The 25,906-nt window shown below is 43.7% G+C and overlaps 3 protein-coding genes across 5 annotated transcripts in view; all 3 read right to left on the minus strand.

Moving 5' to 3' along the window:
• The window catches only part of LOC143288380 (serine/threonine-protein kinase 31-like), a 48,843-nt gene extending 48,333 nt beyond the window's left edge, over positions 1 to 510 (minus strand). For 2 of the 3 annotated variants that reach the window (XM_076596801.1, XM_076596785.1), the window contains exon 1: positions 101 to 510. In XM_076596801.1, coding sequence (XP_076452916.1) covers positions 101 to 178 — 78 coding nt within the window. In that variant the 5' untranslated portion in view covers positions 179 to 510. The remainder of the gene's footprint in view (positions 1 to 100) is intronic. The other variant, XM_076596791.1, reaches the window with a different exon arrangement.
• A 2,805-nt stretch (positions 511 to 3,315) lies between these two features.
• Positions 3,316 to 15,354, minus strand: LOC143288394 (uncharacterized). Its single transcript, XM_076596815.1, has 4 exons — positions 14,450 to 15,354; positions 11,624 to 11,718; positions 6,505 to 6,663; positions 3,316 to 5,366 (listed from the first exon to the last, which is right to left on the minus strand). Exons 1-4 carry the CDS (start codon positions 15,056 to 15,058, stop codon positions 5,099 to 5,101), a joined length of 1,131 nt encoding a protein of 376 aa, XP_076452930.1. The 5' UTR covers positions 15,059 to 15,354; the 3' UTR covers positions 3,316 to 5,098.
• Positions 15,355 to 17,855: 2,501 nt separating this feature from the next.
• The window catches only part of LOC143288400 (AP-5 complex subunit zeta-1-like), a 30,524-nt gene continuing 22,473 nt past the window's right edge, over positions 17,856 to 25,906 (minus strand). The window contains exons 16-19 of the mRNA XM_076596829.1: positions 25,047 to 25,232; positions 22,384 to 22,535; positions 20,297 to 20,344; positions 17,856 to 19,314 (exon numbers count right to left, since the gene is read on the minus strand). Coding sequence (XP_076452944.1) covers positions 19,242 to 19,314; positions 20,297 to 20,344; positions 22,384 to 22,535; positions 25,047 to 25,232 — 459 coding nt within the window. The 3' untranslated portion in view covers positions 17,856 to 19,241. The remainder of the gene's footprint in view (positions 19,315 to 20,296; positions 20,345 to 22,383; positions 22,536 to 25,046; positions 25,233 to 25,906) is intronic.

The raw sequence follows: 25,906 nt of genomic DNA on the forward strand, positions 1-25,906 counted from the left end.
CGGAGAACATGTAGTCTGAACATACTAACCATTCCGCAAAAAAAAGAGAAACAAATGGGTAACTGGGGATGGCAATTGATATCTGGCCATCAATACTTACTTCGATTATGTCATTTGACTGGCTTTTGTTGAAATTACTCACGTACACATCGTACGTAACAATATTGGCCCGCTTCATTGTGGTCGAGAAAGACTCCACAAGCCACCACCTTAGAGTTATCGTTCTTGACACATGCTGCAATGAATGCTTAATTGTGTCTTTTTACCAAAACAGTGTAAAATACATAGCATGATGTGATCTTGGGAGGGAGGAAACTTCCTCATGAAGGAAGGCAGGATCCTTGAGAAATCTATGATGATGGAGTCTCCCGTCGGTCCGACGGATGAGTAGGCAGGCAGGCTTATCTGTCGGTGTGTGTCCTCATATGAGAGAAGAGGCCGATTATGGATGCGCACTGAGCACTTCCCACAGGTGTTGCAAGGGAAAACGTCTCCAGAAGTTGAGCCCTGCTTCCTTCGCTCACGCTTCTCCTTAATGGCCAGCGTTCTCTTGTTTTCAAACGTCTTTATGCCACTTTATGCCACAAGAGCACGGCATCCTCCAGCGACAGCGGTCAAGGGCATCAGTTTCCCAGGAAGCGATGTCTATGTCACAGGCTTTGAGGTTTGTCTTCAGGGTGTCCTCAGTTGAAGCACTTGCAGGGTCTTCCACGTTCACGGTGGCCTTCCTTCAGTTGGCCATACAAAAGCATCTTCGGGATCCTGCTGTCTGTCATGCGGACAACGTGTCCTGTCCAGCGTAGTTGGCACTGGATCAGCAGGCTTTCGATTCTGGGCAGGCCGCTCCTCTCTAGGAACTGGAGGTTGGAGACCCTGTCTTGCCACTTTATGCCGAGGATCTTTCAACTGAAGATGTTTTGTGTTTTGCAATTCACTGGAACGACTGTTAGTTGAAATTAGCAAAGTTTGTGGTGACAATTCACACTTCAGTTTTGGTTTCAGTTTCAAGCAGGAAATCACACTGCCGCGGCAATAAGATCTATTTATAATTCAGCTGTTGGGACGAAGTGGGCACAGGCTTGAGGGGAAACGTGAAAAAAGACTGAATTTGGGAGAGGGATGAAGGGGGTTGGAGGTATGTGCCTGGAAAACATGACTATGCAAACCGGCACACACACACACACACACACACACACACACACACACACACACACACACACACACACATACACACACTCACACACACACATACACACGCACACGGCCGACGGACACTCACACACACACACACACACACACACACACACACACTGGCACTCAGTCATACGCACAGTGGCACTCACTGGTTAGTCATACACACAATGGCACACTCACCGCACACACATTCACAATGGGAACACACTGACACACACAGCCGCACACGGCACACCGCGCGCACACACACACACACACACACACACACACACTCTCTCTCTCTCTCTCTCTCTCTCTCACTGAGGGCACACACACACACACACACACACCCCGACACACCGGCACACACACACACTGAGACACACACACGCGCGCGCGCGCGGTGTATCAATGTGTACATGCGCCGGTGCGTGTACGTGTGTGTCAGCTGTGCTCTGGTGTGGGTGTGTGCGCTCCAGTGTGTGTGTGTGTGTGTGTGTGTGTGTGAAAGGAAGGCCAAGACAAATTTTCAGAAGTGTGTGTTCGTGTATGCGAGCATGCGTCAGTGCGTACGCTCTAGGCGTGTGTGAGTTTTTGCCCGCGCGCCAGTGCGTGCTCATTGGTCTTCAGTTGAAAGCATTTGACTTGCCACTCAGTCCTGTTGCCCCTGAGGTCAGGCTGTGGTCACTGACTCTGTGACCTGAATTTGCAACGGTCAAGTCAGTGAGATGACGGCTGGACAATTATCTTCAACGAGTCATTCAAATAGTTAATGAACACGTAAATTCGGAGACCTAATAGTGCTACTAGTAGCCTGTGTGTTTTTATAGTGCTCACGACAGAAGCCGGATCATATAAACATTATGCGCTGGTCATGTCTCAGCTGAGCAAAGCTTCAGAACTAAGTGATACAACACCACTAGGGGTCACTGACGTGCAGGACCTCTGTCTCCAGACACGGACTCAGGTGCTGAAGAGAACTTACGTGCAGTTTTTCAAGGTATGCGCAGAGCAGCAAAATAGTAATTTTGTTCGAGGAAAGAGGTTATCACTGACATCAGCTGCAACAGCTAGAGTCGCCCTGCCGACCGTACAGACAAAAGCGGTAGGCTGCATGTTGAGCCAGAATCCCAGTACAGCTTCTAGTCAGGTAAATCCGCACAAGACATGGTTTTCTCAGTCAAACAGCTGCAAAAGAACAGCCGTGATTGAAAGAAACTTGTATAAGTAACATTTGTCGACCTCGCGCAAAGGCTACTATTAAGTTATCACTGAGCAGACTGTTCAAGCCTCGGACTGATAAAAAAAAGAAGTTATTCCCCCCTTACAGCTGAATTTTGATGACCTTTAGCTCCTGTCATAGCAATGAAAGCCTCTGTTAACTTCGGTGGAGAAGCGTCAGATCCCATCAACAGTGTCAGCAGAGTAAAGCAGGGCTGCTTCTTAGCACCCACTGATTGCACATTGTTCAGCATTTTCTCACAGCGCTTTACATACGCTTTTGGTGACACATCATCAGAGGGTTTTTACTTCCACCTCAGATCAGACAGCAAGCACTTTCGTGACCGGGCTCCGTCGTCTTTGAGCAAAAACTGAACGTAGTCATACTCTTCAGAAATTTACTGTTGCCACTGATTATGATGCCACACTTGCCTATTGCCCTCTTTATGACTTCAGCAGCAAATAGGTGGACAGAAGCGTTGTGTTTACAGCCCCACATGAAGAACAGCACCATACAACTGTTCTGTTCCCAGTGCAGTTCGTACACGTAACTTTGTCAGGTAGCTCACACACTACTGATATATTTGTGCAGTTCTTTGCTGTCATTTGTGTGTGTGGTGGGGAGGGGATGTTTGTGTGCGTGCGTATGTGTGCATGTTTGCACGCGCGCGCATGTATGTGTGTGCATATGATTTGTAATGCGAAGCGGCGCGCGCCGGGTGGGGAGAGAAGGGTAAATCCAAGTCAGTGAGAGTGGGAAGAGATTGAGAAAGAGGGGTGAATGGGGAAGGGGCAGCCGGGGAAGAGGGAGATTCAGAGAAACAGATGGACAGACAGAGACAGACTGACAAACAGACGGAGAGCATGTTACAGCATGACCATACGCTTAAATATCACACACTCGGTCAGTTAACTCGTGGGTTGAAAAGATGGGACTCGTTTATTTTCTGTTTGAGATCAAAACATTTCGCCTTTGACATCGCCTGCATGGACATTCGTACCACAGTCTTTACATTACCGCAAAACTAAGTTTTCTAAATACTTTGGATGAAGAAAGAGTTATCACACGTAATTGAATACGCAGACGGGTAATTAATTCAGCAAATTCGTGGTGGGGGCGGATGGAGGGAATGAGGGAGATCGATGGACAAAATCAGCTATGAGCGAAAAATGCCCAGTACTGAACGTAAAAGACTAAAAATATCAATCTTAGCAATGATTCAGTACAATCACATGGAGTCATACGCCAGCTACATGTCAACCAAAGCTTGCCATAAAATGCCATAGTGTAAAAGGAAACTTAACTGGCAACGACTGAGTAACAGAACAAAAGCAGATCAACAGAACGGACAGAGAGAAAACAGTTGTACACATTGATATTGTCTCAGCCCGACTTCCTTTTGGCCGTGACAATGGACTTGTTACTCCTGAAGTCATCTGCACTGACTCCAGTGTTACTGTTTGCAAATAAGAATTGCTCTTCATCATTCATTCTCTCTTCTTGTCTTATTATTCTGAAACTATTTACTCAGTACAAAAATGGAGTTTGTTTTATTCAGATATTTAGATTTTCGATTATTGCACTGTCATAGACAAACATACAGTTAGTATCAGTTTAATTTGATGTAAATATTTTAGATGAAACAACTCATTTGCCGTTGAAATTGACAAGTTTCATTCCGTCTCCATCATTATCTGGTTTGTATTTTGTTGTCGGTTTTTTACTTTCTGGTGAATGTATTTGTAGTCTAATCATACATGATGACGATTTCAGACTCAATAAATCAACAAAATTCGTCATAAAAAGAGACTGACTTTTTAATTTCTTTATCATCGACATTAAACAAGGCATGACTAAGATTTTTTTTCATCGCCATTAAAGTGTACTTGTATTTCTAGGCTAAGAATGTTTTTGTTTTTGGTCTTTAACTTTTCACTTTCAACTGTTTCATTGGATGTAGAACGTTTTTGTTGGTTGTCTTTTACGTTTTACTGGTATTACTTATATTTAATTTGTTGTAGACATTTCACTTCAGACGATTACCATTTGACTGGGTGAAGGTAGTGCAACAACAAATGTCACCCATTCCGTAGATGGCTGCAATAACTGCAGCCAACTTCCAGTAGTGATTACATTCATGGACAAAAGTGAAGTAAATTATTCCTCTGTTGGCTCGGTTGTTTTTGGTTGTTGTTTTTGGTGGTGGTTGTTGTTTTTTTTTGTTTGTTTTTTATTTGTTTGTTTGTTTGTTTGGGTTTTCGTTTGTTTGTTGTTGGTGGTTTTTGTTGTTGTTGTTGTTGTTGTTGTTGTTGTTGTTTTGTTGTTGTTTTTTGTTTTATTTTTGGGGTTTTTTTGGGGGGGTGTTTGTTTTTGTTGTTTGTTTTTGTTTCCGTTGCGAGACGAAGAAGGAAATGAAAAGGAAGGGGGAGGCGGTGATAAGGCGGCACTCTCGACAGAACTATCGTTAACTGCCATATCAGATGACCAGGGAAGCTTGCATCAGGTTCACAGTCACATGGATAATGGCTTCCGTCATCACTGAATAGCATAACGTTCTAGGTAGATTTTACAATGTTGATTTAAAAACGATCTTCACTGAGTTTATCACACACAAAATCACACACTGCCTACGCCTGTTCGTGTTCACAGTCCTATATTTCAGTCCGGGCACATCCTCCACCTGGATGGATCGACGAACTTGGCTCAGTTTTTGTACTTGGTCCAGACCTGCACGAACTCCTGGTAGTTGATCTTCTTGTCCTGGTCCTGGTGCCACGCGATCAGCAGGTCGGAGATCTTGGCGGCTCTCAGCTTCAGCTCGTGTTCGGCGTGCACGGCGGCCAGGATCTCCTGCTTGCTGAGGTAACCGCTGTGGTCCGTGTCCAGCTTGCTGAACACCTCCTGCATCACGTCACCCGTCACCTGCACGCCGAACACCTGCAGGAACTCCTCGTAGTCCACCACGTCGTCCCTGCCACAGGGAAGGAAGGTCATGCTGATCAAATCTTGACATCTTCACACCTGATGTTAGTACAGAATGAAGAGACTGAAGACACTGCGAGTTATGTTTTGCCGCCAAGCAGCCTCAGGAAAACTGTTGCCCCGCCGCTACCCCCCCCCCCCTCCCCCCTTCCCCCTTCCTACACTACCATACATTTCATTACTTTAGCATCACAATCACATTGATACACATGCTGTTTGTACAGAATGAAGAGAAGACACTGTGAGTTATGTTTTGCCAAGCAGCCTCAGGAAAACTGTTGCCCCGCCGCTATCCCCTACCCTTTCCCGACTACACAATCATACATTTCATTACTTTGACGTCACAATCACATTGATAACAATAATAGTTATGATGGTGATGATGATAATAATAATTATCATGATAATGCTTTAATGATAATATTTATAGAGTGCTAGATCTTGTACATAAAAAAACAACAACAAAGTGCTATACATATGCATGGATTAACCATGATGGCTTGAAACCGATCGGTAAGATAAGATTTAAACAAGTGGAGGGCAGTAAAATTGATATCAATTGTGTTTTAAAGGCAGGAAGGTAGGACTGAATATTGTTCACAGGCTGCAGTCACGTCCACTGATCAAATCAAAATCGAAGAAACAGGTAAACATTATCTAAGACCACAATAATTAAACTGCTCTGATTTCTGTTTGTCTGTCTGTCTCTCTTACACAATGCTTGTCTGCGTGTATGTGTATGTGTATGTGTGGTGAGGAGAATGCTAAACTGCCTCAAAATATTGCATGGTGCGAAAAAAAAATAAATACGATGAAGCAAACATGTGAGAAGGTTGAATGAAAAAAAAGCTCTGCAGCACATGCATGTGCACACTCATACACTGGCATACACTTGCACAAACATTCTTTTATGCATGTGCACAAAGCCACACACACACACACACACACACGCACGCACGCACTCACACACACACACACATACTAACACACACACGCACGCACGCACACACACACACACACGCACATACGCACACACACACACACACGCACGCACGCACGCACACACACACACACACACGCACCGCCCCCTCTCTCCCGCCCTCCCCCCCTCACACACACCAACTCACTTTGTGTCCTTGCTGAGCACAATGAGCAGTTGAGCAATCTTTTCTGTGGGGACGTCTAGCCCTCCCTCACCCTTGGTGGCGTCCTCGATCTCCGTCCTGCTCAATTTGCCGCTGCCATCCTTGTCCAGCTGCTGGAACGTCTTCCGCAGCACGAACTCCCTGACGTAAACAATGCATTGCGTCACCATGACATGTATACGTCACTATAATTATTAACTCCCTGACGTAAACAACGCATTGCGTCACCATGACATACATGTCTACTCACAATACTGACTCTCTGATAAGCACACCGCACTGCGTCACCTTCATATGTCAAAGTCACTCTATCAACTCTCCATTTAAGTACACCGCATTGCGTCACAATGAAAAAACATGTCTTCGTTACAATATCAACTCACTGACATGTACGCACCACATTGCATCACATATGACATAATGATAAGCGTCTTTATCACATTATGATCAACTCTCTGACGTGTACATCGAATTGCGTACATGTCTACGTCAAAGTGTCATTCACTGTCGCGCACAATGCATTGCGTCACCATGAAATACATGTGTACGTCACAATATCAACTTCCTGACATGCGCATCACATTGTGTCACCATGACATAAACGTCACAGTATTCTTCCCTGAGGTGCACGTCATAACAAAGATATATCAATGTGATGAGGAGGAGGAGAAGAAGAGAGAGAGAGAAAAAAAAAAGAAGAAGAAGAGAAGCACGAGGAGGCGAAATCAAAGGTGGTGATGAAATTGTGTGAACTGTAGCGAATTAGCAGAAGGGAAGTTATTGGGACACTACAATAATGATGGTGATGATGATGATGATAGAGAATAAAAAGCGATGTAATGGTGTGTAGCAGTAACTACACGCGTGAAAATACACCGCGTATAGAAGATGACCTCACGTGACGGTGACAAAGCTGAAGAAGAGGAAAGAACGTTGAGGACACTCGTGGTATTGTATTGTATTGTATTGTATTGCATTGTATTGTAATACTTTTTGTCACAGCCGATTGCTGTGTGAGAAATTCGGGCTGCTCTTTCCGGGAAGAGCACGTTGCCACAGTGCCATTTTTTTTCTTTGCCTGCAAGTGTATACCCTATGCTATAAATGATTCAAATTGGAATTTTCTACAGAATTTAGCTAAGGATAGTCCTTGTGTTGCCATGGGTTCTTTTATGTGCGCTAAGTGCATACCGCATTCGTGACCTCGGTTTATCGTTTCATCTGAATGACTGACAGTGATGAAGTCTCACCTGATGGTGACACGAGGGGGACAACGACATAAGGCGGAGAGGAAAAACTGATGAGTTAGGATTGTCAAGTGAAGGAGATGGCAGTGAAGACGAGGCAAGGTTGGACTGATACATTGTATGTACACCTGATACAGTCATAGTCACATAAAAACGATGACGATGATGACAGTGCTGGGGAGAGGGTGGGGGTTACAAAGAAAAGACTGAGGGCGGTAATACATATGATGATGTAATAATAATAATCATGATCATTGTTATCACGATAACAAACAATAATGCAATGAATGAAATTTCATAGCGCATTTCTCAAAGTTAATTCAGACTCAGTGCGGCGCTTGCAGTCAGTCATTCATATGCAGCCACGCCTGAAAATGACTGACCACACTCAGCCACACACACACACACACACACACACACACACACACACACACACACACACACACACACACATGAACAGAAAACAGCTCAAATTGCCAGTGGAGAAAAAACTATAAAGACGCCTCACAGAACAGATGAGTTTTTAGCTGTATGATTTGTACAGAGCTGGGGAGTGTTGGTTGGTTCCGACATGTTAAAGAAGGTGATAATTACACAAACCCGAAGATGATAATAACTCCTGGAGAGAGAGGTGGGTTGAGGAAGAGGAAAGTAAGAATACGCACGTTAAAGATCCTGTAATCCATGTGTGTGTTCGGTGGGTTATGGAGACAGGAAAATACCTAGCAAGCATCAACCACGACAGAGTCATCGGCAAATCGATGTTGGTCGTGTAACGGAAATAAGAACGGTGACAGATATAATGATGTGTGAAAAAACTCTTTCGCTGCTATTGACGACTTAAGTCGACCACAGACATGTCACCGCCATAGTTGACTGAGACATCAAGGGATCATGTCAAACGGACTATTTTTGACTCACTTGTGTAAACAAAGTTTTAACCCGGTGTTCGGTTGTCTGTGTGTGTGTGTGTCTGTGTGTCCGTGGTAAACTTTAACATTGACATTTTCTCTGCAAATACTTTGTCAGTTGACACCAAATTAGGCATAAAAATAGAAAAAATTCAGTTCTTTCCAGTCATCTTGTTTAAAACAATACTGCACCTCTGGGATGGGCACAAAAAAATAAAAAATGAAGCCTAATTATATGCAAACTGCATTTACTGTTATATTTATATTTTTTGTATTCTCTAAACTTGGCACTTTGATCTGATATTCTGACCCAACAACAAGAACAGTCATTATTATCATTTTTTGTTCAAATAGGAACTTCTTTTGCTAAGCATGGAAGTTTTATTTATTTTGCAAACGTTTTGGTGCAGATAGTAAAAAAGGGAAATTACTCTGTAATTAATGCTAGCGGACTTAATTTGCTTTAAACTGATCTTTCTCATCTTAAACATTACATTTTGAAATTATACTCAATACATAAAAAGCTTGGATTTTTTTTTAAATTATTTTTTAAGTGTATCACAAGTGAGTCTTGAAGGCCTTGCCTCTCTTGTTCACATTGTAACAAAGCTTGGCGGCTGCAGCCAGTTTCCCTGCACAACAGAACAATGACTAACCTCCATCCCACCCCCTGCCCCCCGCTTGACCAAGTTTGAAGTGAACAAGTCCAGTCCTTTGTGGTGTTTTTGACATGAACCTGATTGTGTGACTGAGAGCGTTGCATCAAAAATATTATTTGGCCGCTGGGAAACTAAGTTCAGTTCGGTTACTCAAGGAGGCGTCACTACGTCCAGACAAATCCATACACGCTGCACCACATCTGCTACGCGTATACCTGACCACCAGTGTAATCCAACTCGCTTAGTCAGGCCTTGAGAGAGAGAAAAAAGTGCATTAACAAATAATTGGATACATTAGTTAGTATTTATATTTATATAGTGTTGAATCTTGTGCAGAGACAAATCAAAGCGCTTTCACGCCAGTCAGCCACACGCATGCATAACTCTAGACTGAAAAAACAACTGAAAAACAATGAAGGGGCAGGGAAGGGTGGCTATCTTGGGAAGAGGTGGGTTTTAAGGCCAGACTGGGAAGAGCTGAATGCGGAGACCTGATGAAGCGAAGGAGGGAGATCATTCCAAATGCAAGCTCCAGAAACAGAGAAAAAGCGGCGGCCGACAGTCGAGTGTTTGAATCTGGGTATGCGTAGACAGAGTGGATCCGAAGCCGATCGTAGAGAGCGAGATGGGGTGTAATGTTAAGGCAGCCACAGAGATAGGAAGGGGCAGATTTGTGAATACATTGAAAGCAAAAAGTGCAGATCTTCAGTGTACTTTATTCTGTGTGAGACAGGGAGGCAATGGAGATGTTTTAAAAGAAGAGTGATGTGTTCATATCTTTTCTTTCTGAGGATAAGTCGAGCAGCAGAGTTTTGACGGTATGCGCTGGAAGGATGAACTCAGCAGACAAACCAGACAATAGAGAGTTGCAGTTGACGAGGAGAGAGAGAGTGAGAGAAACAGCAAGTCTATATGTTGCATCGGTGAACAGATATTTCTGAATGGAACTGATGCGTCGTAATTGACAGTGGGAGGACTGACAGGTCTGGCTGATAAATTTTTGCATGGACAGTGTGTTGTCAAGTACAACGCCGAGGTTCCTGACTGAGCTGGAAAGAGGGATGGATGTACTGCCAAGTTTGATTGTGTCAGTTGTGATGGAAGCGAGTTTGTGTTTAGTTCTTATGATCATTGCTTCAGTTTTGTCCGCGTTCAATTGTAACTTATTTAGAGTCGTCCAGTTTTGAATGTCCGGGAAGCAGTCGGATGTTTCTTGCAAGAGCGAGGACACATTTTCAGGGGTATCACTTTTCTAAGTTGAGTGTCATCGGCATAAGAATGACGACTGACGTTGTGGCAGTTGAAAATTTCAGTGACAGGAGCACTGTACAGTGTGCAAAGCACAGGGCCTAAAACAGATCCCTGTGGGACTCCGTGTTCGATTTTGACGGGTTCAAACTGACAATTATCAACGATGACAGACTGGAATCGGTCGGTGAGATATGATTTGAACCAGCTGAGAGCAGTGCCGTTGATGCCAAATGTATAATGAAGACGGGAAAGAAGGATTGAATGGTCTATCGTGTCAAAGGCAGCTAACAAGTCGAGAAGAGTGAGAAGAGAAGTTTTTCCCGAGTCGGTTGCTAACAGTAAATCATTCAGGATGTGGAGGAGAGTGGTTTCGGTGCTGTGGTCAGCATGATAGGCAGACTGAAATGGGTGGAGGAGATTGTTGAACGAAGGTGGTTGTTGAGTTGTTTCAAAACGGCTTTTTCAAGAAGTTTCAGTGGACAGAACGGAAGGCTAGAAACTGGTAGATAGTTTTTCAAGATGTTTGCGTCGAGGTTGGGTTTCTTCAGAATAGGCCGGACGATTGCAGTTTTGAAAATGGATGTAAAAGTTCCAGTAAGAAGACTGCCGGAGATGAATTGACAGTACTGGTGATTGTGGGGAGAAGCTGTGAGACACACTGGGAAAAGACAGAGGCTGGCATGGAATCAAGCTCACATGATTTTACTGTCATTTCTTTCAGGATTTCATGGACTTCTGTTTCAGTCAAAGGATTGAAGGAATGGAGAGGTGTGCCATTGAACTGAGAATCAGGAGAAGTAGGTAGGAAAGGTGTTTGATCCAAGCTGGTGTGAATATTCTGGACTTGATCGAAAGAGGAAAAAACATGGGGAGTTAAGATAAAGTGAAGGCAGATGTAACATCATAACTGGGACGCAGTTTTTCACTGCACAGAAACTTGGTGGTGAAAGAGTTAATTAAGTTAAATGAGTGAAAGAGGACAGCCAACAGCGCTGTGCTGAGTGACGGAGGAAGGAAGGGAGGCCTCACTGACTTGATGGTGACGCGGGGTAGTCTGTCCAGGGCAGCGGAGAACTCCTGGCGGGTCAGCTTCTGGTCATTGTTCACGTCCAGCTGACTGAACAGCTCCTGCACAACACTCACTCACTCAGTCATCGTGACTGCTGTACAGCCACGTTACAGCCGGTTACCACCTGACTGCAGCACCTCTGTGTGTGTGTGTGTGTGTGTGTGTGGGTGTGTGTGTGTGTGTGTGTGTGTTTGTGTGTGTGTTTGTGTGTGTGTGTTTAAGTGTGTGTGTGTGTGTGTGTGTGTGCCGGTGTGTGTGTGTACTCTGAGCGCCGTGTGTTCTCTGTGCGTGTACTCTAGAGCTGTGTGTGTGAGTATGTGTGTGCTCTGTGCGTACTGTAACTAGTGTCAGTGTGTGTGTGTGTGTGTGTGCGTGTGTGTGTGTGTGTGTGCGTGCGTGCGCGTGTGTGTGTTTGTTCAAGTTCAAGTTTGTGTGTGTGTGTGTGTGTCAGTGTGTACTCTGTGTGTGAGTGTGTATGTGCAGTATGCACTCTGTGTGTGGGTGCAATGTGTGTGCACTGTGTGTGCACCGCTATGATTCCCAGTATCATTTGTCGTGAAACTGGACTCACTCAAGATAGTGACTGCACCCATGTTTTGGTGAAGTAGGTATGCTGACGGCGTTCATGTTTGAGTGATGAGTCTGGGAAATCGGCCGAGCCACACAAATTGCCGGAATGTTGAGTGGCCTATTCTACTGAGATGTGATATTCCGTTTCCTGTGTTACACCCTGGGAATGAATATAAAAATAATGAATACTAAGTGAAATTACTGCAGCTCCGTCAAAGTTTAACCGAAATTTGACAGTGCCTGAGTTTAAGTGTTTGGCGGTGTTAAACCGGCATTATCAATTTTACTAAAAAGTCCGTTATTTTAGAGCGAACCAGAGTGCCTGAGTTTGTTTTGGTGTTACACCGACATATCAATTTTACTAAAAAGTCAGTTATTTTAGAGCGAACATTTCAGAATAAAGACTATTTTGTTTGCCGGCTTTCACACACGACGGACTTAACGTCCTCTTTCTGTGAGCAATGAACATGCGAAAGTGTGTTTCACACACACACACACACATACACACACACACACACACACACACACACAGAGTGTATGTGTTACACTGACAGCATTGTGCTCAGTGAAATGACGAGACCACAGCACCAGGCAGTAGCCAGTTGCTATTCCTCTACAGTCAACGTTAACACGTTTGCCAACCCCCCTTCTTCCCCCATCACCTTCCCCCCACCCCCTCCTTCCGTCCCCTACCTATTTCAGGTCCATGCATCAGTAGCAACACAGTAGCACAGTATACGGTAACCATCCCGCTGTGTGCAACATAGAACTACCCCCCCCCCCCCCCCCCCCATGCCTCTTTCCCATCCTTCCCAAACAAAGTACTCGGTTTTTAATGATTTCTTGGACGCCTGTTTCTTCAGTCAACTCTGGAGCATGACTGAAATAACTGAGGAATCACTGAATACATACGATTTCACACAAACACTGACAAACATGCACACGCTCACACAGTGCGCACTACACGCTCACAAGCACACTTATCCCCTCTGTCTCTCTCTCTCTCTCTCTCAACAAGGTAAAAGTATACTCTTTCTTTAGATAAACTGTTTACACGTTAGCTGATGAAAATGTGACACAGAAAGAAAGCATTTCATTCACAAGGGAACACACAAAGTTTGATTGTACGCCAACATTTTCAATAAACGCGGATTCATAAAATAATATGCTTGACACTATATGTATGCACTATTTAGCACTTTTTTTTCTTTCTTTTTTCATAATTTCAATATGAACGCTGTGGCGCGTGATCGAGATAGTATGAATACCAACATAAAAATAAAAAAGGCAGTCAGACTTAGAAAGTTCTGGAAGACTGTCGTTCGAGCGGTGAACTTTGGACTATTGAAGATCAGCACAAAGTTATGTGATGTCAATTATATCATAATTCGCTTTGTTTGTATAGTAACTGACAACCTTTAATTTATTTATTTTATTTTTATCTAATGTGTTTGTGTTGTTACGAACGAAAATTATGTGTTGTCAGAAACAACCTAATGTGTCCGTTTTGTGATGGATGTAATTAAACTTCGTGTGTGTGTTGTGAATGACGGACAGATTCACTTGTCTTATGACGGACAATTTTATGTGTCTGTGAATTGACGGACAGCTCAGTGTGTGTGTGTGTGTGTGTGTGTGTGTGCGCGCGCGCGCGCGCGTAACTGTGTGTGTGTGTGTGTGTATTGTGACGGATAACTTTGTTTCTGTGTTTAGTTGTGATGGACGAGTTTGCCAGTGTGTGTGTGTGTGTGTGTGTGTGTGTGTGTTTTGACGGACAACCGTTTATCAGACGAACAACCACGCGTGTGCGCGTGTGTCAGTGTTTGTGTGTTTATGTTCAATTGCATTCTATGTCAGTTCAGTTGGGAATGCGAGCCGTATCATGGCAGCGGATAAAGCTGTGAGCAACTTTCCCCCCACGTGTTACAGCTTAATGATGATCAGAGAGACTGCTGATCAGGACTTCGCATAAACGTGATCAAAAGACGAAAAGCCGGTATGTCCAGGGCTCCCCCTAATAACACCAGACGGACCCACCTAGGGACCCCACACACAGACAGACATCCAGGACTCACCCCTTCTAACAACACACCCTTCACCTCGCACAAACACGGCAAGACTCCAAGCCCTGAAGAACGTGTCTCGTGACCTTGAGGGCGTCATGAGCCACTGAATAAGTCGTTAATTACACTTTAGAGGAAAGTGTGTTGTTTCACTGACCTTGGCCTGGTCCTTGGTGCCCTTGAAGCCGTGCTTGGTGAGGACCTGCACCACCTCGTCCAGAGACAGCCAGCCGCTCTTGTCCCGGTCCGCCTCGTCAAAGGAGAAGCGGAACTTCTCCAGCTGCTGCTGGACCCACTCCGCTCCCATCCTCAGGCTGATGGTCTTGGTGCTGACCAGAGTGGCGGGGCCGCCTTGGGAGGAGGAGGAGGTGTCGGCAGATGCAGATGGTGGGGCGGCGGCAGTTGTGGACCCTTTGGTCTTGGTGAGGGGGCGTGGTGAGGGTGGGGGTGCTGAGCGGGTCTGCTGACCGGTCTTGGCTGTGATGGGCTGGGTGCTGATCGGGTAGGGACCGGCTTTGGGCGACTCGGCGCCGGACGTCGGCTGGGTGGGGGAGGTAGGGGAGGGGGTACGCACTGATATCACGTGTCTGGCGGCGGAAGGAGACGAGAGCTGGGCCACCTGGGCTTTGGCCTTATACCGACTGCTGCTACTACTGCTGTTGTCTGATGCCGCTGCTGCTGTGGTGGTGGGGGTGGTGGGGGAGGGTGGGTTGAGCTGGATGTAGGGTCTGAGAGCCCAGCCCAGGAACCAGGGCACAGACAGCATCGTGAGGGATTGACTGACTGACAGACTCACTGACTGACTGTCTGTGGGGCTCCTCCACACCGCACTGTGCCGCTGTCTCTGTCTCTGTCTGTCAGCACTGACTGACACTCCTCTTCCTCACAACACGAACACCTTGCGCATACAGCAGCCGCACTTGTGTACACAGTAAACACTGAAACACACACACACACAGGCGCCCACTTTCTCCTTCAGCCTCCCTCTGGCCTCACTGTCAGTATTCTGTACATGTAGCAGAGAACTGACGTAGAAATTTCTACCGTCTCCAGTCTGTACAGTCGGCATGCTGCCAACTGATTTCTGCCTCCCCTCTCCCTACTACCCATTCTCAGTCAGCAGCCCTGCTGTTTCCTCCCACTCACTCTCTGCATTCACACCTCTCCGCTATCGGCACACGCTGCAGCAGCCAGCTACACACAGGCATGCGTCTTGGCACAAAGTACAGATACACGCCCCGCACCTCGCGGTTGTACAGCTTTGATCAGATCCCAAAAACGAAAGGGGTGGGGAGGGGGGAACTGAGGGGAGGATGGGTGCACGATGCGATGCATCAGTGTTTTTTTTTGTTTTTTTTATGCTTATGTCTTATCATTCTACATTTACAGCAGACGCGCGTGCCGGCGTGTGTGTGTGCGCGCGCGTTTGTGCCACTCGTGTGTGTGTGTGCGCGCGTGTGTGCCAGTGTGTGCGTGTGTGTGTACGCGCGTGTGTGTATGTAGTGTAGGATGAGGAGGAGAGAATACAGACAGGCAAACAATCAATTAAGGTAGAGTGCAAAGTCGTGCGTTATGTGAACGTTAAAAATATTGAAAGTGCGTTTGGCGAACACATCAGTAGTCAATTTCTCAGCACGTTCATTTTTGTACTTTTTAACTCACTTGTGTAAACAAAGTGTGTCTATGTTTTAACCCGGTGTTCGGTTGTCTGTGTGTGTATGTGTGTGTGTGTGTGTGTGTGTGTGTGTGTGTGTATCCGTGGTAACTTACTTTAACATTGACATTTTCTCTGCAAATACTTTGTCAGTTGACACCAAATTAAGCATAAAAATAGGAAAAAATCAGTTCTTTCCAGTCATCTTGTTTAAAACAATACTGCACCTCTGGGATGGGCACAAAAAAAATAATAAAAGCCAAATTATATGCAAACTGCATTTACTGTTATATTTATATTTTTTGTATTCTCTAAACTTGGCACTTTGATCAGGTATTCTGACACAACAACAAGAGCAGTCATTATTATCATTTCTTGTTCAAACAGGAACTTCTTTTGCTAAGCATGGAAGTTTAATTTATTTTGCAAACGTTTTGGTGCAGATAGTAAAAAAAGGGAAATTAATCTGTAATTAATGCTAGGAGACTTAATTTGCTTTAAACTGATCTTTCTCATGTTAAACATTACATTTTGAAATTATACTCAATACATAAAAAGCTTGTGTGTTTTACTCTCAGTGTACAGGGCTTTCACTATGTTCATTCGCCCAAGTGGTCTTTTTCGGAAAATACTAAAATCAATATGACCAGTGGACTTTACAGATCTATTGGCTGAGCCCTGAAGGTCATGGGCAAAAATCAATTGCGTACACATATTTATACACATTCAAAGCGCGTGCTCTTATTCTTCGCGAACGCGAAAGGCGCCATTTTGTTTCAAGTTGTTGACCTGCCCATTCAATCACATTCAATGGACAATACACGATAATACGTGATGGAAAGTTGGAGAAGGAGACCGTTAAATATTTATTCAGAGAAAGATTTGTGAACGCCTCATCAACTGATCACGATGAAACGAAAAAATTTCCAGTCTTGACTTTTCTCAAAATGAAGTCCTTTTCACTTCATACGACGTTTAGAAGTACTTGTACTTGGCTCTACATGTTATTAGTTTAACAAAATACTAAATTTTCATATCAACTTTAAAACTAGAATGAACATAAAAGAGAAATTGAATCGACCGTGTCGTACTACATTCCCGGCGGGTGTAACTAAACTTGTACATCTATCTAGATCTAGAGAAAAACGGCTAAATGTTGCAGCGTGATTGCGGCGATAGCCACGTCTCCTTTACCGCGGACTTAAAACCACGATAGTGTAATGGATAAGACAGTTTCTTCTCACCCGAACACGCGGGGTTCGAATTTGGTTAGGACTTCTTTTTTTTTTCTTTTTTAAACCCGAAGCTTTATAATAACAAATACAGAACACATTTTAACGATTAGATCTTCTTCTTTTTTTTTTTAAGTGTATCACAAGTGAGTCTTGAAGGCCTTGCCTCTCTTGTTTGTTTTCTTCTGTGTTTTTTTTTTGTGGTTTTAGGAGTACCGACAAAGCCATCTGGTCATATCAGACAGCTTTTCAATATCAAATTGTGCACAGAAATCAGTCATCTTCTAAGATTGTTATACATGCACGGGCATGTGTGTGTGTGTGTGTGTGTGTGTGCGTGTGCGTGCGTGCATGTTTGTTTGTTCGTTCTTTTGCTGAACGTCTATCCACATTTCTGATTTTAGACGAAATGTGTGTGTTTGTCAATGTGTGTGTGTGTATGTGTGTGTGTGTGTGTTGAGTGACTGAGTGTGTATGTGTGTGTTTGTGTGTGTGTGTGTGTGCCAGTGTGTGTGTGTGTGTGTGTGGGAGAGAGAGAGAGAGAAACTCAGAATCAGACCCACACTCAGACTCTGAAAGAACGGGATGATTTATTCATTTAAGGCCAAAGCCTGGTCTGATAGACAGAGAGAGAGGGACGGGGGGTAGGGGTGGGAAGCAAGAGTATGACAATGACAAAGTTTTGTTGTTTTTTTAATCGTTCATTCAACGTTGTAACATCCTTCACACAAGAGGGCAAGAAAAACAAAACAAAATATACATGTCAACATAGATCATGTAATTTGAACTCCACACACACAGACATGTACACATGCATTCAGATACAAATGATGAAGTAAGTAAATAATTTAGTAAAATAATCGACTAGACGAATATAATCACATACAGAATTTTAAAAATATATATATATAATCACATACGGAATTTTAAAAAAACAAACTAAATCAACTTTTGTACTCACACACAAAGAAATACACACATGTATTTCCTACAGCTGATGAACTCCAGTACTTCATTGTAAACTCCGTTCACCTGCCAATGTACGTTCAGGTAACTTGCATATAAATGCACATTCATTTACTATTTAGTTTACTAACCTATACACAGTCAAACACATGCACACACACACACATACACGCACACACACACATACGCGCGCACACACACATATACACACACACACAGAGATACAAGCGCGCGCACACACACACACACACACACACACACAGCCCAAAGGTCTCACAAAATCTTTGTCAAACCATAATTCAGAATATGTCGAACCTAACTTTTACAACCCAAGTAACCAGCACTACATGTTGAACAAGTCCGTTACCCAATTATTACAACCTAAACAACCGCCATTCCATGTAGTGGATGCTGTTCTCCCACTCATAAAAAGTCTTAGATAACTTTGATAACAGTTTGCAATTCTATGGTGTTTTTACCTACGTCCGAGACCAGTCCCATAGAATTGTCCAACACAGTCTTAAAAACTGCAAAAATGTTCATCTTAGGAAGTTAAATACCCCCGAAAAAAGAGTATGGCTGCCTAAATGGCAGGGTAAAAAAACCCAAAAAAACCAGCCATATACACACATAAAGAAAACACTCGCATATACAAGTGAACGAGGGAGTCGCAGCCCGCGACAGCAGCAGCAGAAAAAAGGTGGAAGTTAACTGAATCACAGTGGGGCAATCTGGGGCTTTCAGTCTGAGTGAAAGCCAGTTGGGCAAATCTGTAGGCTGTCCCCAAAGAGCTACGGTTGCACCCGAGCCCCACATGCTTCACAGTTGGCTCTCGCTTAACGTTTACACAACTCTCTGCCGCAGCACCAGGTACCTCTTGTTCTATCAACTCCACCCCCAACCATCACCCCATCCCCCATCCCTTGTTTGTTCAGTACCAGTATCATTTCATCTGAACTGAGCGAGGAACAGCTGTCTGCAGACTGAACTGAACACAACACTGTTACAGGGCAGCAGAAAGGTGGTGACCCCTATGAAGAGCTGTGCACGACACACCCACACCCACACACTTTTGCTGGCGGCTGACAGCAGCAGGGTCATGAGCTGAAGGGCAGCATGGTGTGCAGACCTCGCACCAGGCGTGGCAGAGAGTAACTGTCCCTGTGCCACCTGTTGTCACAGTTCATACCACGCCATCATTCAGTGTGTGTGTGTGTGTGTGTGTGTGTGTGTGTGTGTGTGTGTGTGTACATGCACATACGTGTGTGTGTGTGTGTGCGTGTGTATATTTGTGTCCACGTGTATGTTTCTAAGCATGTGTGTGTGTGTGTGTGTGTGTGTGTGTGTGTGTGTGTGTGTGTGTGTGTTGTGTGTGTATATGTGTGTGTGTGTGTGTGTGTGTGTGTGTGTGTGTGTGTGTGTGTGTGTGTGCTTATATACGTGTGTGATTTATGTGTATACAGTTACTGTGCGTGCATTGGTGCCTGCATATCTGTGTGCATATCTCCACTGAAAATATTATCTGGACAAATAGAAACACAGACCTACAAGCACACACGTACACACATACACAGTGTACAAAAACACAGTGTACAAACACACAAAAAAACACAAGTAAACACACACACATACACAGATCAACCAACAAACACCCACATTCACACCCATACATATACACAGTCACACACAGACAAACACACAGACACACACACACACACAGAGTCACTCATTCAACAAGGAAGATTATTTCTACCACTGAAAACTGAATCAGAAAGTGGAGGAAGAGACACCACATCACACACCTGCACTAAAACACACACACTCACACACACACACACACACACTCACGCGCGCACGCACACACACACACACACACTCACATGCACGCACACACACACATACACACACACACACAGTATCCAAGCACACAGTATACAAACACACACAAACGCACGTAAATACACACACACACACACACACACACACACACACACACACACACACACACACTCACTCACTGAACAAGGAAGAATATTTCTATCACTGAAAACTGAATCAGAAAGTGGAGGAAGAGACTACACACACACACACACACACACACACACACACACACACGGAGAGAAAGAAAACCAATGCACTGGGACCAGCTTACTTTCCACTGTAGATGTCTGCTGGAGGATTGAGTACAGTCACAGCAAAACTGCACAGAAACAGAAATGAACAATGCAAAAGATAAGACTATAGTTCAAAAGAAAAGATAAACTCTGGAGAAACCAATGAAATGACGCTAACACACTGGACTTATACTAATTAAGGTAAGTGATAAGTAACTCTACAGAGAGCTGGACACAGTACAGAACAAGGTCTTCAGAGAAGAAGCCCACCTCAGTCAAGTGTTTCGGCCCTTAACTCCTTACACTCTGAGGGGGCCGGGCCGCACCCAGGTCATGACTCCTGGGTGCCCTTGTATTGCCGCCTTTTCTTTCTTTTTTTTTTCTGGTCCTCAGCAGGTTCGAACCCACGCCTCCAGGGTGGTTGCCACTTCAGAACTTCAGAACTGAGTCACCTTTTCTGGCAGACGTTTTAACCACTGAGCCATCGTACGCCTAGTTTGAGTAGGGAAATTTAATCCTTTCATTCATGAAATTTACTTTCATTCCTTCTCGACCAGATCCAGCTGGAACTCTTTTCTGCTGCTTCTGCCATTGCCTTGAGAGCCCATGTTCTCTCTCTGCCAGAAATCGACAGTTGTTTCATGAGGCTGTAGGCAGATGCGCCCACAAACCCTCTTGCACCAATCTCTTTGGCGAGGACTTTGGCTTGGAAGCCAGATTCTCTCAGGGTGCTGGCTAGACTAGCATACTTCTCGGTCTTGTAGATGTGGGCTTCCTCCATTCTGCTTTTGTATGGCACAGTGAGCTCAAAGTATACTGAAGGCAAAAACATTCAGATGACAAACACAGGCAAAAAACATGCACTTGGATATTGCTTGCATGAGCAATCTGGGCTAGAGATAATTTTTTTCAAACATGTGCTTAACTGGAGCTGGAAAAGCCACTCACAGAACAGAAAAAATGAAATCACTTGGAGTGTATAAAGGTATTCACTTGAAGCAGCAAAATGTACTGTTTGGGGCAGGAAAAGATAATCAAGTCACTTGGAACAGCAATAGACACACACATGGAATATCAAAACACATTCACATGAACAAGTGAAAAGAAGGTATTCACATGGAGCAGCAAAACGATACTCTGGATACTGAACAACATTCAGTGTTAAAAAAACATACAGCGACAATGATAACATACAAATGACAAAGACAGCGACAAAAAGTCTGTTCCTGAATAAAACTTTTGATTCACATAAAACAAATGCAACATGACAATATTAGAAAGATGCTTACAGAGGAAGAACGTAACATTTAAAACAACAGAAACAAAAGGGAAAAGGCAGTCAAAGGTAATTATCAGTCTGATATGGAATACTATGCAATGTATCATACCAAATAAAAAATTAATAGTGGGATGGAAAATGAAAAATTTGATAATGATAATCATAATGAAAATAACAACAATAATGGGAAATTGAAGCATGATGATTCTAACGGATTAATTTCTAATTCAAACAATAATAATATTAACAGAAAACAGAGAAAGGAAGTATGCTAAATATAACAGTCAGACACATAATTGAAATAACACTAACAATTTAATAACAATAAAAACAGCAACAATAACAATCAATCAACGACCATCATCATTATTAAAATGAAATGAAATAAAGTAAAAATAAAATGAAATAAAATAAGATAAAATTAAAAAATTTTTAAATAAAATAAAATAAAATAAAATAAATAAAACAACAACATAAACAATCAATCAACGATCATCATTATCAATAAAATAAAATGAAATAAAGTATAAAAAATAAAATGAAATAATATAAGATAAAATAAAATGAAATAAAATAAGATAAACAAAAAATTTTAAAATAAAATAATGCAGAAGTTGTATGATCACCCCCCAAAACGGAGAACGGCTGCCTACATGGGCATGTAAAAACGGTCATACACGTCAAAGCCCACTCATGTACGTACAAGTGAACGTGGGAGTTGCAGCCCATGAATGCAGAGGAAGAAGAAACAGTGATCACAGAAAAGACATTACAAGCACAACAGCAGTCATCAACAGAAACTGTGGAGTTAGTTTCACTTGAGGTGGACCAAGGGGCAGCACTCACTTTGGGACCTGCAGCAGATTGATGTGCTCCTGAGCGGAGGTGACCAGTGCTTCCTGAGCCAGAGGGTCATGGGTTATGGTGAAGTGCTGCTTGGCAACCTTGGTCAGGCACAGGATGGCTCGGGGAATCAGATCCTGCCGGCGAGTGGACAGCTGTCACAACACACAGCATGCAGAAACGTTGACACAACACACCTGCGTCATATACACTGTCCTGCACACCTGTCATATACACTGCACAGTGTCCAACACACCTCTCGTACACACATTAGAGTGTCTAACACACCTGTCATACACACAGCCGAGTGTCCAACAAACCTGTTGTACACAATCCTGAGTGTCCAACACACCTTGTACATACTACAGAGTGTCTAACACGCCTGTCTTACACACTACAGAGTGTCCATCACACCTGTCATACACACTACTGAGTGTCCAACATAACTATCATACACACTAAGGAGTGTCCAACACACCTGTCGTGCACACTCCAAAGTGTCCAACACACCTGTTGTGAACACTACAAAGTGTCCAACACAGTTTCAGTTTCAGTTTCAGTAGCTCAAGGAGGCGTCACTGCGTTCGGACAAAACCATATACGCTACACCACATCTGCCAAGCAGATGCCTGACCAGCAGCGTAACCCAACGCGCTTAGTCAGGCCTTGAGAAAAAAACAAAAAACAAAAAAAAACCAACAACAAACAAACAAAAAAACAAAAACAAAAAAAAAACGGGGGAATAAATAATAGATAAGCTTGCATAAATAAATAAATAAATAAATAAATAAATAATTATAATATAGAAAAAGGTAGTAGTTATAATATTAGTAATACTAATAAAATGATAATAATAAAACATAAATAAATAAATAAGACAACAATGGTGATAAATAAGCGAATAAATGTAAAATATGAAGACACACATTCACACATACACCCACACATGCATAACAGAAATGCACCAAACATGCAGTTTCACATATATGAAAGCACAGTCAAATGCATATAAACGTACATGTGCTCCAACACACACACACACACACACACACGCATTACCGTGCACCTCCTCTAGCCCCCTCCTCCACACACTCATTTCTAGTCTAAGTATCGCAGCTTCCACGGCACACACACACACACACACACACAAACACACACTCACAGAGATGAACACTTACTTGTACAAGCACATATGAAAGCACAGTCAAATACATATAAACGTACATGAGCTCCAACACACACACACACACATTACCTTGCACCTCCTCTACCCCCTCCTCCACACACTCATTTCTAGTCTACGTATCGCAGCTTCCACGGCACACACACACACACACACAAACACACACTCACAGAGATGAACACTTACTTGTACAAGCACACACACATATGCCCATATCTCCCACCCCCAACCCCACACACGTACATACAAAGATATATATATATATATATATAGATATATATATATATATATATATATACGTTCCAATATCCTGTTGCTCCCGCAGTGTAGGCATGCATACACTCACATACCTCATCCTCTACTCCACCTCCCCCCGCACTCCCACCTCCCCTCACACACACACACACACACACACACACACGTACACATCTCTCCTGACACTCCAACACAGCTGTTGTATACACTACAGAGTGTCTAACACACTTGTACACACTACAGAGTGTCTAACACACCTGTCATACATACTACAGAGTGTCTAAGACACCTGTCGTGCACACTGCAGAGTGTCTAACACACCTGTCATACATACTACAGAGTGTCTAAGACACCTGTCGTGCACACTACAGAGTGTCCAACACACCTGTCGTAAACACAGCACAGTGTCCAACACACCTTTCTTACACACTGAACAGTGTCTAACACACTTGTCGTACACATTGCAGAGTTTCCAACACACATGTTATACACTGCAGAGTGTACAACACACCTCTTGTACCCACTACAGAGTGCCAAACACACCTGCCGTACACACTACAGAGTGTCTAACACATCTGTCTTACACACTACAGAGTTTCTACGGCACCTGCCATACACACTTCACAGCATCTTTGTTTTCTCACAAAACACATCTGTCACACACACATTACACACTATCTTCTGATGCGATACATCTGTTACACATGCACTACACACCTGTCCAAACATAACAAAATCATACATTATAGCCACTGTGGATGTACATCTTCACAAACACACTCACACAAACTCTCTCTCTCTCTCTCTCTCTCTCTCTCTTCACCTTTCAAACAATATCCTAATCAAATATTTACCAAGTAGAAAAATGGTACACATCTTGGCTATGGCAAATATACATTAAACACACACACACACACACACACACATACACAGACATTCACACAAACACATACACCACACAAACACACACACACACACATAAACACATGGACACTCACTCAAACACACTCAAACACACACACACACACACACACACTGACACTCACACAAACACATACACCACACAAACACACAGACACTCACTCAAACACACACACCACATAAACACACACATGCGCACACACACACACAAACAAATACACCACACAAACACACACACAAAGACAAACACATGGACACTCACACAAAGACATACACCACACAAACACGAACACGCACACAAACCTACCTTTGCCATGGCGGACATGAGATGACAGAGAATCTTGGGAACACGGCTGATGTCGTCATCCTCCATCGTCATGCTCCTGCACAACTCGTAGGTCACGACCTCCAGCATGTCAAAGTACTGACCAATCAGCTCCGGTGTACAGCCTGGGGCCCGCTGTGTGGAGGCGTACTCTCCGATGCAGTAAATCTGAAGACGGAGGCACAATGCTGTTATGCTGTTCCTGTTGTCTGCGTTGGCCGTGCAGTCCTTGATACATGTCTGAAGTGCCTCTCTTTGTCAACTGTATACCCCATACCCCTAACACAACCAATCTGTTGACGGCATCGCCTCATGCTGTATTCTGTCAGCCTCACATAGACACACATGCACACGCACACACAAACACACAGATTAACATACACACACACACAAATACAAACATTCATACACACAGAGACTCAGATACAGAGATATCTGCACACACACACACACACACACACACACACACACACAGATTAACATACACTCACACTGACACAATTCTACACATACACACACACATACAAACACACATACACACAGACAGACTCACACACAAAGAAAAAAACAAAACCAAAAAAAACAACACACATGCTGGAGCTGATCTTAAGGAACATCCCCCCCACACACACCCCCACACCCCCAACACACACTTGCCTTAAAGGCCGGGCCGACCCTGCATGTTGGAAGTGATCTGAAGGAACACACACACACAAACACACAAACAAACACACAACACACACACAGAACACACACACACACACACGTACACACACACACAACACACACACACAAACACACCAGATTGCCATACAGGTCCAGCTGACCCTGCACGTTGGAGG

This window comes from Babylonia areolata, chromosome 1 (assembly GCF_041734735.1).
Source record: "Babylonia areolata isolate BAREFJ2019XMU chromosome 1, ASM4173473v1, whole genome shotgun sequence".
In the NCBI taxonomy this organism is placed as follows: domain Eukaryota; kingdom Metazoa; phylum Mollusca; class Gastropoda; order Neogastropoda; family Buccinidae; genus Babylonia; species Babylonia areolata.